The sequence below is a fragment of the Uloborus diversus genome, chromosome 3 (genome assembly GCF_026930045.1).
Source record: "Uloborus diversus isolate 005 chromosome 3, Udiv.v.3.1, whole genome shotgun sequence".
In the NCBI taxonomy this organism is placed as follows: domain Eukaryota; kingdom Metazoa; phylum Arthropoda; class Arachnida; order Araneae; family Uloboridae; genus Uloborus; species Uloborus diversus.
The window spans coordinates 15,048,477-15,064,636 of NC_072733.1; the positions used below are offsets into that span (position 1 = coordinate 15,048,477).

The window sequence follows — 16,160 nt, forward strand, 5'->3', positions numbered from 1 at the left end:
TGATAATGTGTAAAATTTATATGGAAAAATCAAGGAAAATTAAAAGTTGATCTGGAACAGACACCCTGTATAAATTTTAAGCAAATTTTTCATGTGAAACAGATGTTTATAATTAATTAAACAAGTAGTCAAATGAAACAATAAAATAACTTATAGGTATGTTATACAGTGGTACTTTATGCTAAAAATAACTTTAATTTAACTTTGAAATCATTCTCGCTTGTGTGTTTCAAAGTTTTGTGTGCATTTTATGTATTATTTTTGGTAAATATTTGATAGGTGACTCCTCTATCACTTTAAAGGACAACAGATAAAAGTAATTTTGATATTTTCAGACAAAAAAAAACAAAAAAACTTTGCACTTGATGCAAACAACATTGATCACAACAAAATTACAAATTACTAGGTATATGTGTTTTAATGTTAAAAGGAACCTCTTTTTCACTGCATAATATGTGAGGTTATAATTGAAAAATATTTGACTGTTAATAAACTCATATCTTCTTCATTGAAAAGGGTTTCTTTTTAATTCCAAAACATTTCATTGCAATAATTCACAATGTTTGTGCTTTCTTAAGATTATTTTTGTGAAGTGGGGTAGAAATGTTCAGTTTACAAAAGATAAAATGGAAAACAGTATTAGGGTATAAAGTTTTCATGAAACTTAAATGCTTTTACGAGATTAAAATTTTATGGAAAATGTTTGTAAAATAATTTATCACAATCGACATACTATACATTTCACTGACACTTATGTTCAATTCATATGTAATCCACAAAGCTATCACATGGTATAGGTTACAACCCTCTACACCCTTTTTTCCCCAAAAAATCCTTTCTTTTTAATCCTATCATCGACTAAACTTTTCCTTTACTCTCAATAACCGGGTACCACAGTAGCCATTTAGAAATTTGAAAGCGTAGAGCTGGGAGAAACATTTTTTCTGACACCCTTTTGTTGGAATTGCATTTTGTCTGGCACCACCATAGTAGGAAATATGTGTTTCTTGTTTTTCCCGAAAAACGAAATCTCTGGTTATCTTTCTTATATTTTATGCTTATGCTTCACGTTGAGTTGTCTGTAAGAAGCAAATGTTTTTTTTTTCTCTCAATTTTTTGTGATACTAGATGTATTTGGTTGTATGCTTTGGTATTTCGTAGTGAAATTATACATTTTTTAAAATTATATCACGGTCGCCCAATTTATGGCCTGCGAGCCATGTGTCGTACACGAAGCTCACCCATTAAGCCCGTTCTAAAGTTAAAGGTTATTCAAAAACTATTCTGTGTAATTTTTTACCTCACTCTCATTAGCTCAACCTTTACTGTAATGGCATAGTAGCATGTATTTGTAGATATGCCAAAAAAAACCATATATTCCTTCTGAAATATTATTCTCTCAAGGGTCTGGCCAGAGGAAATGTAAGTCCTTTTAAGGACCCTTCACAAAAATCTAATTCGTTAAAAAAGGACCCTTCACAAAATTATAATTAGTTGAAAAGGACCCTTAAAAAATTCTGATTAAACAAAAAGGACTCTTTACAAAATCTTGATTGTCCAAATCGAACATTTCATGGACTCATTTTTTAATAAATGAGTATGCAAATCAGAAATCAAATCTACAGGGTGGTTATAATTAAAGTTACCTTGTTTAGACCCCTCAAATAACTGTTCTACACATCAGATTTCGATGAAACTTGGAATATAGATTATATAGACCATGGGGAGCAGGATTATGCAATAAAAAAAATTAGTTCAAAAATCTACCACCAGGGTAGAAAAGGGAGCATGAATCAAATAAGACGGAGACTGTGTCACAAAATCGATTTTATTTACAGAATTTGTTCAATGTGCATTCCATCTGCGTCAATCACGTGTTCAAAACGTGTTATACCGTGAGCCACAGTTGCACAAAGGGTTTCCCTATCAATAACATGAGCATGGCGCCTTATGCTGTCCTTTCATTCAAACACGATCCCTATGCTTCCACTATAGACCTGATCTTTCAGGAAGCCCCACAGCCAGAAGTCACATGGATTTAGGTCCGGCGATCGCGGGGGCCAAGCTGTAGAAAAATGCCTCGGAATTGTCCTATCATCACCGAAATGCATACGAAGCAGTGCTTTTACTGGACGAGCAATGTGAGGGATGCACCATCTTGCATAAAGACGGTTGAGTCCAAAAACGCTCGTTGTTGCAAAGCAGGAATGACTTGCTGCTCAAGAAGTGCACAATATCGAGGACCAGTGACCTTTTAGGACCTTGGGGCGGGGTCTCCTCAAAGAAATAGGGACCAAAGATGAAATCACCGGTGAAACCACACCATATGGTAATGTAATCGGGATGCAATGACTGTTCATACACAACATTGTTGTTGCCAGATGTTTTACGTGTGTAGAGAGCCCCCTATCGTCGATTTTTGAACTATTTTTTTATTGCATGATCCTGCTCCCCATGGTCTATATAATCTATATTCCAAGTTTCATCGAAATCCAATGTCTAGAACAGTCACTAGAGGGATCTAAACAGGGTAACTTTAAATTATAACCACCCTGTATATTAATGGATAACTTTTGGTTTACACTTTGAGATTTCACAAAAAGATTTTATTTTTCACATTTTTTTAAATTTTAAATTCACAAAAATAGGACCCTTGTGAAAAATCCTGTGCAGACCCTTGTGTCTACATTACGAGCAATACCAAGTTCCTAATTTAGTTTCAATGATGATGTAACAATATGTTCGAAAGTTAACAAGAGAAAAAATGACTTCTAAAATATATAATGAATAATAAACTGTGGATGCGGTGCCCCCTGAAATATAAATGTACATTATTGCTATATTATTAGTACATACTTAGTTCAATTTTTAATTTTAATTATATCCGTGAATGTAACTTGAATAAATATAAGTTATACAGGAAGTTTCTTTACATCTAAGATCTACGGTGCAACTTGAATGCAACATGCAGTGTTTTCAAGTGTTTATTATTATGATTAATTCTTTTTTTTTTTTTTTTTTGTTTTTACTTTGAAATTTTTTTCTGACATGGGACTCATAGAAGTGAGTCCAATACTCTGATTTTGCACTGAAAAACAAGTGAAAAATTTATAAAACAAACCGCTACCAAAAAAAAAAACATCATTTGTGAGGATATTTAAGGTATTTTAGGGGGGGGGGGGATAGCTCCTTGAGTGTTCCAACTTGCTTCAAATATTCCTGCTTTCTGGCTTTTCACTTCTATAGTTCTCAGAAGAATGTTGAAGGTGAATTCAGTGCTCGATTCTCGTCCAAATATAAATGATGGCTATGTAACTGTTGAAAGCTGAATAAAGTTAGGAGGTGTGATTTTGAAATGGGGAGGGGGGCATTGGTGGGGGGAAAATAGTCAAATTTGGATTCAGGGGGTCATGTTACTCAAGAATCATCACAAATGGTATCAGAAGCATTTTGAAGGGTTTTTTTTTTTGCTGCACAGTGTAATGGGTAACTGGGTATCTGGCAATTGAATAATGGTATAAGAGTTTTTAATGCTACCCCCCCCCCCCCCCCCCCGCATGCAAAAAAACAAATAAAATAAAATAAAATTTGAAAACATGGTTAAAACTTTTTTGAGTTCAAAAAAGTAATGTAAATAACGAGGATTAAAAGCAATATTGCCAAGACATAACTAGAAATGATAAAAATTATGATAAAAGTCGCAAAAATGTACCCGGTCATTAACGCTGGGGTTAATGTGATGTCTTAGGATTACCATAGATCACAAAGGTATTGAAGGAGGCTACTGCATAAAGCTGTGGGTCAAATTTGTTACAAAAATATTGATAGCGTAACAGATTAAAGGAAAAAATCTGTTGCTTTATGTGATGTCAGTTTGTGACTTTGTTTTATGATTTAGCTATGCTTGAATTTTTGTGTTGATGTGTGAGGAAGGTATTATTAAACAAGGTGTTCCCTCTTTATTAAAATGGATTTGCAGTTTTTTCCTCCAACCAAAACTACCTTGAAAGTTATTTTAAAGATATTGATATTTCATATTGATTAATTATTCTTACATCTAAGCATGGTTGGTATTTTGTCCACTTTTTTGTAAAAAGTCTGGGACGCCGCAAGAAACTGGACAAAATAGATTAAACTGGACAAAACTGGATGAAATGAAAAATCAACTGATTATGCATACATAAATTGATTGTTATGGTGTAATAAAATTAGTTTATAATTCTAATACATTATATATTATGAATTAATTATTTAATTTAAATAGAATGATTATTAACTTTAGAATTTAGTAAATCCAAAAAAAAACAAAATTAACTACACATTGGTGCAACATCATAATTTATTTAAAGGTAAAAAATTTTTAACAATGTGAACAAGCTACTGGGCGTGATTACACTATAATTAAAAAAAAAAAAAAAATCGATGGAATAGTCAAATCAAATGCTTGGAGACATACATACAAAAAGAAGATTTATAGACTAAAAACATTTAACTGTTTTATGTTTTTCGAGTTTATTGATGTCACCCCATAGTAAAATACTTATGTACTCTGCATGTTTTTATGGAAATGTAATGTCACACAAATTACTACTTTAGTAGGATGGTGGGTACTCAGAAGAATGTACCGGAAGAGACTATAATGAGCAAGGGGTTAGATGGCTTTAAAATGGCCATTAATCTTCATTGGGGACTAGTAAATCGACTAGGAACAGCCTAGCTGGTTTCAGAATCTGTTGCTGATCATCACATTTGTATTTGTATTACAAGAACAAATTTCACTTCATGTCAACATTTCCTTTATTAGTATCTAGTAGCCCCCCCCCCCTTTTTTTAAATATGATTTTTAATGTTTTGAGACTCCAACCTTTAAAAACTTTTGTTTCTACTTTTTAATTTTATAAATTAAAATATTATGGGCTATAAACCTCCACATCATAGATAAACATAAAAATGTACAGCTGATGTGTTTTTTTTTTTATAAATGCTGTTACATGCATTATAACTTAATAGCTGCGTTGCCCGGCTTTGTCCGGTTCACCATGAAATTAAAAATTGTGTCAACTGAGGTATATTCAACAATCAGGCTTAAATAAAAGAAAAAAAATCATGCAAAATTTCCCTTCCAAACAATGACAACAGATATTCAAATAACTTTTAAGGAATCAAAATGAGAAAGATGGATTTAACAAGAAGTTCCATCTAGCACTATATGAGCCTACTTTCCCGTATATCCATACTACTTTCTAGTACCTAATCAAGATTCTGCAAAATAGCTAAAATCGCAAATTGTTTCGAACATATTTTTTAAAATATTTTAAGCTAATTTCTAGGAATAAAATATTCCTCACTCATCTAAAAAGATAGATGCGTAAAAAAAAAATAGCAGCACCTTTTAAACGAAGCAGCTAATGCACTTTTTTCATTAAAAAAAATTCTTTAACAGCTTTCAAAACGAAAAAATAATAATTAAAATTAACAAGCTCATTAAAATAAATACATCATATCAAAAAAAATCGTTTCTTTTTCCCCTGTTGCCAAAAATAATTTTTTAAATGAAATAATGCACTTACCAAAATAAATAAAAATAATAAAATGTCAACTTTAAGAAATACTTTTCATTGTCAAAAAGAAAAAAAGTCTGCGCATATCTTTATGTAGAAACATAAATTACTTTGAGTTTATTCGCCCAAAACTAAATACCTAAATTAAAACTTTAGCGTGAAAATAAAAAGTCATATCAAGAATAATTATTTCACAGTTAAAACCATAGCTACGGAGTCGGAGTCAGAGACAATATCATTTTGGGATAAATGAGTCGGAGACGAATATCCAAGAATCGGAGTCAGTCATTTGTCCTCCGTTATAAATTTTTGCCAAAGCTACGAAGTCAGAATCGAAGTCGGGGAGTCGGAGTCCGATTATTTGTCGGGCACAGGAGTCGGATTCGGAGTCAGGGGCCCCTAAATTCTTGGAGTTGGAGTCTGGAGTTTGGCATCAAGAGTTATTTCCAACAAAAATTTTTTGAAGTAAATCCGTCTTCAAGTACGGAATCTACATTGACTTTCAGTTTCCCCGTAGGCGCTAATGTTAAGGGATTTGAATTGTTCAAAATTGAATGGAAAATTGTTCAAATCAAAAAGATATTTTATATACACGTTTTTCATCAAAAGCTTTTTCCTACAAAGCTTGTTTGAAGCAAATTCGCCTCACAATTTCGGAATTGCCTTGAATTTCCCCGTAGGCGCTAATGTTATGTTTTTTTGAACTGTTCAAAATTGAACAAAAAATAGTTCAAATCAAAAAGTGAAATATGGGAATGAGGTGTCCTTGCCGAGATCTTTCGAACAAAAAAAAGTTTGTTCGAATCGGACTATTCATTCAAAAGTTATTGGGGGGGACAGACACAGACCGACCGACGGACATTTTCCCCCATCTCAGTACCCTACTTTCCAATTTTTAATTTTTCGATATTTTTTAAATTATTTTATTTATTTTTGACTTTTTTTTGTTTTTCGCGATATTTTCAGATGCATTAAACCTTTTTTCATGCTTTTTTCTTTTTTTTTTCTGATTTTTACTGGGAAAGTAGGCTAAAAAGCATAACCATGGAAACACAAAATAAAATTAAGTTTTAAAATGAGAAAGATGGAAAGAAACATTGGATTGAAAAGGGTTGCCATGGAAACGCAAAATAAAATGGTTAAAAACTTGAATAGAGAGCAGATTTTTGAACTTCATTTAATTCGCTTGTAACTTTTTTCTAATTGAGATAGCGGGTTAAACTTTCGACTGTAGATCAAGTTAGACCTGTAGTAAAAAAATCAGCTCTTTCCAATGGTATCAAAAGAAAAGAACTGTGAGACAATTCTTTCACTTTTTATTGGTGGATTTAATGAAGGAAGTAGTGCGTAAATTTCAACTAAGCCTCAAATAAAACGAACTAAAAAGGCAAATAACTCCTGCCGTAACTAAGTTAGAGCATTGAAACAAATTGCGTAGAACGCAGGAAATTCTACTCTTTCCAACAATATTACTATGTGCAAGTAATTTTTCACTCTCATATTCAGGAATTTAAGCGAAAATTGCGCTCAAATCAGAATAAAAAAAGAACTGTTGATGGAATTTTTTTCGAACTGGTCTGCAAACCTTTTCAGGACTTAAAGGAACAACTGTGCAAATTTCAGCGAAATCGGCCGGGTAGAGTTCAAACACACAGACGCTTTTTGGAGTCTTCATTTTATACTATGTAGAGATTAACACTCATTTGATTTATATACACATTTGCATAAACTTTAACAGATCTTAATTTTTTCATTTTCACTTTAAAATATTTTTCAAACAATTGTTTATATGCATATTTATGTATGCTATTTTTACATTAAAATATTACTTGAATAGGAAGAATCTTACTTATTATTTTCAATACTATAATTATATACTATATTTATCATATTTAAATTTCAAACTTTTAACTAAAAACTTTCAGTTTACTGAAAAATTGGATGAAACGGACAAAATAACATTTTGTCTGGGACGGTTTTTCCAGGTTTTTTGTGGCGTTTTTTTTCCAGGATGGACAAAATACGACAACCCTGCATCTAAGTCATAAAACAAAAGGAATGTTTCTCGTTGGTTTAAAATTTTATGTAAATTTCCTCACAAAAGTAAAATTTTATTTTGAGAAACTATCACTATAACTATAAGGATTGCTTCCCACTTATAGGCTCTTCTGATCCATATCAGAAAGTTCCTCGGTCACCAAAGAGAGCTGCTGCTATGTTAGGTGAAATCCCCTCTGAACCAGATAAATGCCGTTCCCCAACTGGAGACCAGGTAAAATACTGCAGTTCTGATAAACTGTTGTGTACTAATTTTACAGTAGAAGACAGTTATAACGCCGACCTATATAACGCAATTCTCTATTAACCGCACAACTTTTCAAAAGTAAACAATAGGTTTTAAAGCTTAAAAAATCCCTCTGTTTTGCTTTGCAAAAATAAAAATTGTTAGGCAAATTAAATTCCATCGTAATTCAAAGCTTTTAAATTTAGAATTAGTAATCATAATAAACAGAAAATACCAGATGGCTCTTGAAAATGCAGCTGTTATGCAAACCATGAACTAGCAGAAGTGCAGGGTAATGCACTTTCTTTTGATTGTGAAACATATTTATTTGGGAATTTAATTGTAATATTGGTACTTTAATATTCATTGTAGATAAAACTCATTCTGAAGTGCTAATATATAGGTATATTCTGAATGTTAGTTGCAAAATTTGTGAAATGATCTATGTAATGCAAAATCCTGTATAACGCAAAAGCTGTGGTCCCAAGGTGTACGTTATAACGGTCTTATACTGTATCAATTTTTACCATCTGAGTATTCTTACTTCTAGAAATATAAACATTAGAAGTCCTTTGTCTGAGTTTTAGTCTTTGGTATTACTGCTTTACTGATTACTTTCTGCTTTTGAAGTCTATATGATCAAACTAAGATATAGGTCATTTCTCGTCAAACCACCTAATGCCATGTGCCATCATGTCTCCAATTTTGTGTATTATTTTTTTACAAATAGACATCTTTGAGAAAAGCCCAAATTAGTTTTATAAGGTTTTTTGAATAAAAATTAAGTTTTGGAGAATTTTTTCAAAAATTCGATTTTTCATCACTTTTCAGAGACACCGTATTGGCATGAATTTAGAAAAATATCTCTAATTTCTTTATTTTTCAACCAATTAAACAAAATTTGTTATAAATTTCAAGCTAATACTTTTTGTTTTCAGTGCAAATAACAGAAAATATTCTTAGAATAGTTGAGTGTTGCTGCTCCTTGTCTAAAGACAATTCTTATGCTTTTTCAATTGGGAGATCAACCAAGTCATATCTCCGGAGTACCTACTATGATCTGCATCAAATTTTTTTTGTTGCATATTTAAATCATTCTCTTGCTGTGTAGAAAAAAAGTAGAAGGGTGTTTTTTGTTGTTTCGAAATAAAAAAATAAAGTTTGTTTTGCAGAAAATACAAGTTTTTTATTACTTTAAAGCCCTTTTAAGCTTAAAAATGCCCAAAAAATTTTCAGAACAATTAACACTGGACCGCATAAGGATAAAAATTGATTTGTATCAATAGTTAAGTGGTAAAAAGTTCTTCACTTTGGAAAAGAATTGTGCAAAAACCTCTTCTTCAGACTTATTCAGACAAGATAAGTAAAAAAAGCACCTTTGATTGAAAGTATACTAAATATTAAGTATAATAATCTGAAGAATAGTGTAAAAAATATTTCTAATGGTATCATTTTGCATGTTTTTCGACATTAAAAGATAAAAAAACAGTACTATTAAAAAGTTTGTATAGCATGAACTTGTTTGGATTAAGTAACACCTGACAATAATCATCCACTCTTACAATGCCCATGCAGCGCAACTCTAATTTGTTCTGAAAGAGATTATTTTTGCTGATTGAAGTATATTTTAAAATATCTTTGAAACTTATTTTAAATTTGATAAAACATCTGATTTTTTCATCTTTTGATACAAAGGTAATGTGTTCCATCTACCATCTTTTGAAAGAGATCAAACAGAAGGTATTGAAGGAAATTTCGTAAGTTGATCTGCAATAAAGAAAAAGTGCATGATAATTTTGAATTGAATTAAGAAATAGAGTAAATTTTTTAAATAAATGATGTGCACATATGCATTTCTTTCGTTTAACATTTAATGATTGACTAAAGCTATGTGTTGATTCACTTTCAAAGCATTAGAAGAATGATGTTTAATATGACCTACAAACTGTGTTGCTTGCATTATGAAAGGAATCCAAACAACTGCTTGTACTTGTACCAGGTACAAACTTGATCATTTTTTAACTATAGTGGTGAAATCACTATTAGTTCAGAGGTTTCATTTAGTTTTGCAATGGCTTCATTGTTATCAAAATGCTCTGATTCATACACACTGCCTTAAAAATAAATTTATTATAACTACTTTGGGGGGTGAATCTATTACGTATGTATATACGCAAGATTGCATGCACAGAACTATCGACGTTCATTTCGCCACACATTTTCACCCTCCCAAGGGAAAACAAAACATTTGTTTATTTGCGAATACTCAGGCAAAAAGAAAATTTTATTATTTACTTTTAAAGGGTATTTTTTGTTTGTTTGTTTCCCCCCCTTTTCTACCTTTCTATTTTCTTCTTTTTTCTCTTTCTTTCTTTTCTCTCTTTTTCTTTCTTTCTTTCTTTTGCATTGATGTTGCCAGGCCCCCTCAAGGCTCAGGCCCCTAGTTTCTGACTAGGCTGACATGGCCTCTCGTCAGGCCTGATGTTTCTTACGCCAAAAATGGCTGCATGAGCCATGTACAATGTACGCACCGCATTTTAGTAATTGTAGTAAGAAAATAATCTACAAAAATTTTAAAAACAAGGAGTAATAACATATTTGGCATCTATCCCACCTTATATGGCATCTCTCCCACACGTTATGGGAGAGATGGCCTGATGTCAACTTCCAATTTTTATTTTATTTTTTGTATACAAGTCTAAAGCTTGTTAATGGTAATTCTAATGCTTAATAATAGTGTAACTTTAAAATAAAACATACAGTATTTAGTAGTAAGTTACCGCCCTAGGCCAGGGCTGAGGCAGAAATACTTAAAATGCACCACCAGCTCAGTTATTCCATCCGAGGACTGCAGTTTCGTGCTTTTTAGCACTCATCAGCCCGGAATAAGAACCACATGAGCTGGAGGCGAAAAACCTCTTAAGGGAGCCAAGAGAGCCAAACAAACTGGTAGCTAATGCAGAACTAGCAAACCAGACGAGCGACCGCAGCAATGGTGCGGTTCAACTCAAAGATTGATGGCAAAGCATGGTATTTAGTAGTAAGTTACCGCCCAAACATACAGTGTTGATTTATATTGCATTTTGATTTTTTTTTATCTAATTTCTACAAAAGTATGGCATCTTTCCCACTTTTACCCTATTCTTTTGATTTCATGTTTGTGAAATAAAACTTTTCATTCTTACATGGATGTATATTTACTCTATGTTTCCTAAAAGGTGAATGGCATGTGTCTCAGTCCAACTACACGCAAGCATTTATTACAGAGAAAACCCCCATCAGCTGAGATGCGAAGAACTAAATCACAAGGTATATTTTGTATCAATCTTTTGCTATATTTTACATTTGTTTGGTCAATATATTAAATCTTTAAACATTTCAGATAAAATTGAAAATTCATTCTCAAGATCACGAAGCTCAAGCATGTCAAGTCTAGAAAACATTATTTCAGAAACTGTCCAGTGCCTCATTTTTGCTGAGTCATACTGTAGGAAATCAGGTTTGTGAGTCTTAAAGTAGTGATTAACCTATAGCAACCATATAGCAACATGTTCATAAAAAATAAAAAATAAAAAAAACTGCCACTCACTTTTAACTGCATATCTTACCATTTAAATATGTCCTTACATACTTAGGATCGTTTTTCATTGTCTAAGTATGCAGACAAGCAAAATTAAATTCCAAGCAAATGCAAAAAAAAAAAAAAAAAATCAAAATACTATTGTGTTATGAACCCTACTTTTTGGGCTTTGTAACATAATTAAAATATAATATTATAATACACAAGAATTTTATATTTATGAAAAGAAGTACTAAGTTTTGTACATTTTGCAAATGAGTTTTATATTTTGAAATGATATCTATACTTTTGTTTTCACTTATAGAACTGTGGCATCAGACTCATTTACTTTAATCTGTCGTTGCCCCTCATTTCCATTTGTTGCATCATGTCCTATTTTGCCACGTTTTCTTGTCGAGGGCAAAAAAAAAAATGTATTTCTCAATTCTTCAAAAAAGCCTCCAATTAACTGCCACCTACTGATAGATTTTCCAGTTGAAGTTTTACATAAAATCCAGATATTGATTGTCAGCAAGGGCAAACATTTTACATGGAGCCTATGCTGATTTCATATCAATGCATATAAATTTCATTATTTCACGAACTTGGCCTCTTGGCATTATATTCTGGAAAAGTGATGGACCCCATTCCTTTGAATACCAGCTAACAAGTTGAAGTCCTTTTGCAGAATATATTTTATGCGAGAGTTAAAATTGTTGAAACAACATATGTTTCTTGTACTGTCATATTACGTTTTCAGTCTTGAATCTGCCAGTATGTTTAATCCTAAGTAGCTTCCCTATGTGTTTCAATATCCATTTATCTATAACAAGTCTCCAAGGACTTGAAGGACTGTTGTGGGTAACACTGTGTTTAGTATGTGATATTGGGCTCCCAACTTTTTTCAGAAATTGAATTTTTGTTCCTATTCCTTTTATTCCTAAGCGACATTCAAAACGCCTTTTTCTTGTTATCTTCATACTTTCTAACTTTGAGTGTTATTGCTTATTTCTTTTCAAAATTTCCTTCCTTATGTTTTTCTTTTCTTGGACTATGAATTCTTTGTCAGATTAACTATCATTTTTGCTAGGAGAAGGCCCAGGTATTGTCAGAACATTATTAGTAATCTTAACTTTCTACTGCTATTCAAAACCAAAACACTTTTATCATTATTATCACCTTTTGAATCATATTTAGGCAATTGAATCGAATATTTCAGAAAGGAATAAGTCTATTGGATTTATGTCCTTTCTGAAATAATCGATTCAATTTTTTAAAAATATTTTAAAACTTCCTGGGGAGACTTTTTCAGAATAAGTGGGTGAAGAAGAAGTATTCCACAATTACTTCCAAGAAAATGCAAGTTTATCCTTATTTGAGCATTAACATTTATAACCGGTCAATTTGACCCATGCCACGGTTCTAAGTATAAGTGCTAATAATTGGAAAATTCTTTCTGTTACAAACTTTTTAATCTGGTAGAATGTTGTTAACCTTAAATTATTAAAAGTCATGAAAGGAATTTTTTTTTCAACTTCTACTTTTCGCATGGTGATAAAGTAAATATAATCCCGCTTCTCAGGTCTAGTGTTAATACTTTTAAAATTTTCCTAAAATTTCACTTTTGTCATGCAAGATGAACTGAAAAGTTCTTATTAGAATGATAGATTGTCTGCTTTGCATCCTTTTGTAATTTGGTACAAAGATAAAAGTATAAATTATGTATAGAGAGTATGTTAGCATCTATTGGAACTTGCTGTATTTGGTATTAGTCTGATCTGTAAGTTATTTTAAATGCAAATTAAATATATATTACCATTTCATTTCAAAATATTTATATTATCAAATTGAAAATATAATTTTTTTGATTAAATTATGTCTTTTCAGCTCGTGCATTATATATTATATGTGACATATATTGTAAGAATCTACAATGATCTTTTCATACTTTTTCTTTCTGTTTTAGTATGTGTGTTAACTAACCAAAATAGACTAATTCAAACACCTGTATTTTTTTTACAAATAAAAACCACAAAACAAAACAAATGTCATGCATAATACCGTAACAGAATACTAAATTAGCAAATATATATTTTTAAAATAATTCTATCCCCTTTTGTTTTATATAGGGCCTAAAAGTATTTTGTGGTCTCTTGACAATTTTAAGGTATAAACATGCTAAAATATTAAGCTACTATTTTTTTTTTTTCAAAATAAGGCAATATCTTGATAGAATAAAAAATAATTAATTTAATTTAAATAGTAGGGGAATGTGGGGCAAAATGAAAGAGTTAAGATTACTTACTTTTTAAAAAACAAACAGGTTGGAAATTTGTTTTGAAAATTACGGTGCATTAAGAAAGAGCAATATATTTAAAATAAAACTTGCATTGAAACATTATTTTTCAATTTTGGTAATAATTACACCTCCAAAAATTTTTCACTTTTTTTTTTCATGGGGCAAAGTGAAAAATAAAATGTTTTTATAATGAAATATTTTCTATTTGATTATAAAGATATTTTTGATCAGATAAAAAAAAAGAGAATTAGCGAATAAATGAAAAGGGAATGAAATTATAAATGAATAAATAAATAATTTAATACATGAAAATAGATAAATGAGTGAGTAAATTAGTGAATGAATAAGGGAATAAGTAAATGAATGAATAAATAAGGGAAACATGTAAATAAATTGATGAATAAATGAGCATGTAAGTAATTTAATAAAGATTTAAATAGTAAATGAAATGAACTTTTTCATTGCTCCATCTACTGTGCCCGGCACTCTCGACTACCTGTGTACAAACCATTTAAAATACAAATAAGCTTAATATTAAACAAATAAATACTGAACTGAATGTTAGAATGCCTCAATTAATATTTAAAATGTTAATAACAAGCACTTTATCATTTAATAATAGCAAAAATAATTTTTAACTCTCAGCAAAATATTAAAATATGAGTGTCAATTTTTGAAAATTGCTTGCATTATCATATTTGATTTTCAGAGGTTTTTCTTGATTGGAACAGACTATATATGTTGCTACATAGCTAAAATATTACTAGACAGGTGGCGCTAAAAGCATAGTAAATATTTCACCATTTCATTTTGCTCGACATTCTCCTACTTGCTTTGTAAATGTTTAAATTTAAGCATAATAAATACATTTTCTGTTCAAAATAAGCTTTTTAAAAGCTATTGTTATTATTAAGATTATTTATTATTATTTTGCTTTTTATATATTGCAATGAATTAAAAATTTAAAGGCAAGTACAATTCTGTGCAGTTAATATCAACTTCTTGTGAAAACAAGAATATATTAATTCATATTTTGAGTCTGAACTAACTTCATTTGAAAGTGTATATCTTTTCATTTTTTCTCTTATTAATAGTATTGTATGAACTACTTTCTAATGCCCGTGTTGTTTTGACTGTTTTATTACTACAGTAACTCCTCCTAATATTGCACTTTTCAGCAGACAAGGAAAAAGCGTGCTATATATCCAAAAGCACAATATAACCTAGATCATTAAAAATAGTTATCCATCCAACATACAAGTGAATTAGAATTTGTTCCTTTTGGCATGACTTTCAAATGTTTTCGATGTAACTCTCGAATGTGCTATCACATGTATTAAAATTTTAACAAGATTTAAATTTAAGTAAATTTTCAGCATCAGAGAGGTACAATTATTAAATGGCGAATGAAGTTGATCTTTCTTAGAAACTATGAGATAAGAGTGAGCATTCCAATAACCTCTTATTCCCAATACACTTTCTAGTCCCTTTGATTTGCAGTAGAAAGGATGTGAAAAGTAAAAGCAACCATACTGTTTCCAGAAAATTCTTTCACCCATCCAGATCATTCTTCCTTTTTTTTTTTTTTTTTTTTGATGCAAACCTCGATTTGTGCAACCAAACACAAATCTTTTCTGTAAATACTTGGACCAGTATGACACCTGCTTGCTGTATTTCACTCATTGTAAAGGCCTAAGTATCAATACAAAAGCAAATATCAAGTACTTTCCAAACTATATCTTAAACTAAAACATACTGCCGGTATGTACATTTGGATCACAGGAATTGCTGCTGCTTTTCTAGCTAATTCAGTAGGACAGAAGAACCTTTGTCTTGTTCACTGCAAAATAAAGTAGAAAGAGACCTTTTCTGAGTAATACCTTATGTATCATGAATGGTTTAAAGCTTAAAGCTAAGTTTTTTCTTTAGGTTTTAGTATGTAATTTCAGGAGACAAGAGTAAAGAGATGTCTGAATGAGCGACATATCAAGGCGCTATATAATGAGGGGCTACTGTACTTACTATTTAACATATGATGTGATAATATAATGCTTAGTTTTGTTACCTATTAATAATTTTAAATGTTTTCTTTCGTATTTAGATTTTACAACTTCACCAACATTATGGGTGGGTACTAACCTTGGTTCCGTTTTGGTAATACTGCTTACTATCTCCCCTGAATCAGATCTGAGGTATACTCAACCAGTGATTGTTTCCCCAAGTGGTAATGAATGTTCTGATCATTTAATTATTTGTTAGGATAAATAAATTCATTTAAATTGCTGATTGTATGTGGTATCATAATTAAAACACATTTTTTACTACTTTAGTAATGTGAAAACAAATAAAAGCCTTATTAGACATAGAAAACCAATAATAGAAAAACCATTATTTGATCCCATTGCAATATGTGGTAAAATGTCTGAGAGACACCTTTTTGTAAAATGTAAACTAACA

General features: G+C 30.9%; 1 protein-coding gene across 1 annotated transcript in view; it reads left to right on the forward strand.

Moving 5' to 3' along the window:
* Nucleotides 1-16,160, forward strand: part of LOC129218040 (syntaxin-binding protein 5-like) — a 215,511-nt gene that overhangs the window by 148,679 nt on the left and 50,672 nt on the right. Inside the window, exons 19-22 of the mRNA XM_054852219.1 lie at nucleotides 7,724-7,833; nucleotides 11,064-11,154; nucleotides 11,228-11,344; nucleotides 15,805-15,927. Of these exons, the coding sequence (XP_054708194.1) occupies nucleotides 7,724-7,833; nucleotides 11,064-11,154; nucleotides 11,228-11,344; nucleotides 15,805-15,927 (441 nt within the window). The remainder of the gene's footprint in view (nucleotides 1-7,723; nucleotides 7,834-11,063; nucleotides 11,155-11,227; nucleotides 11,345-15,804; nucleotides 15,928-16,160) is intronic.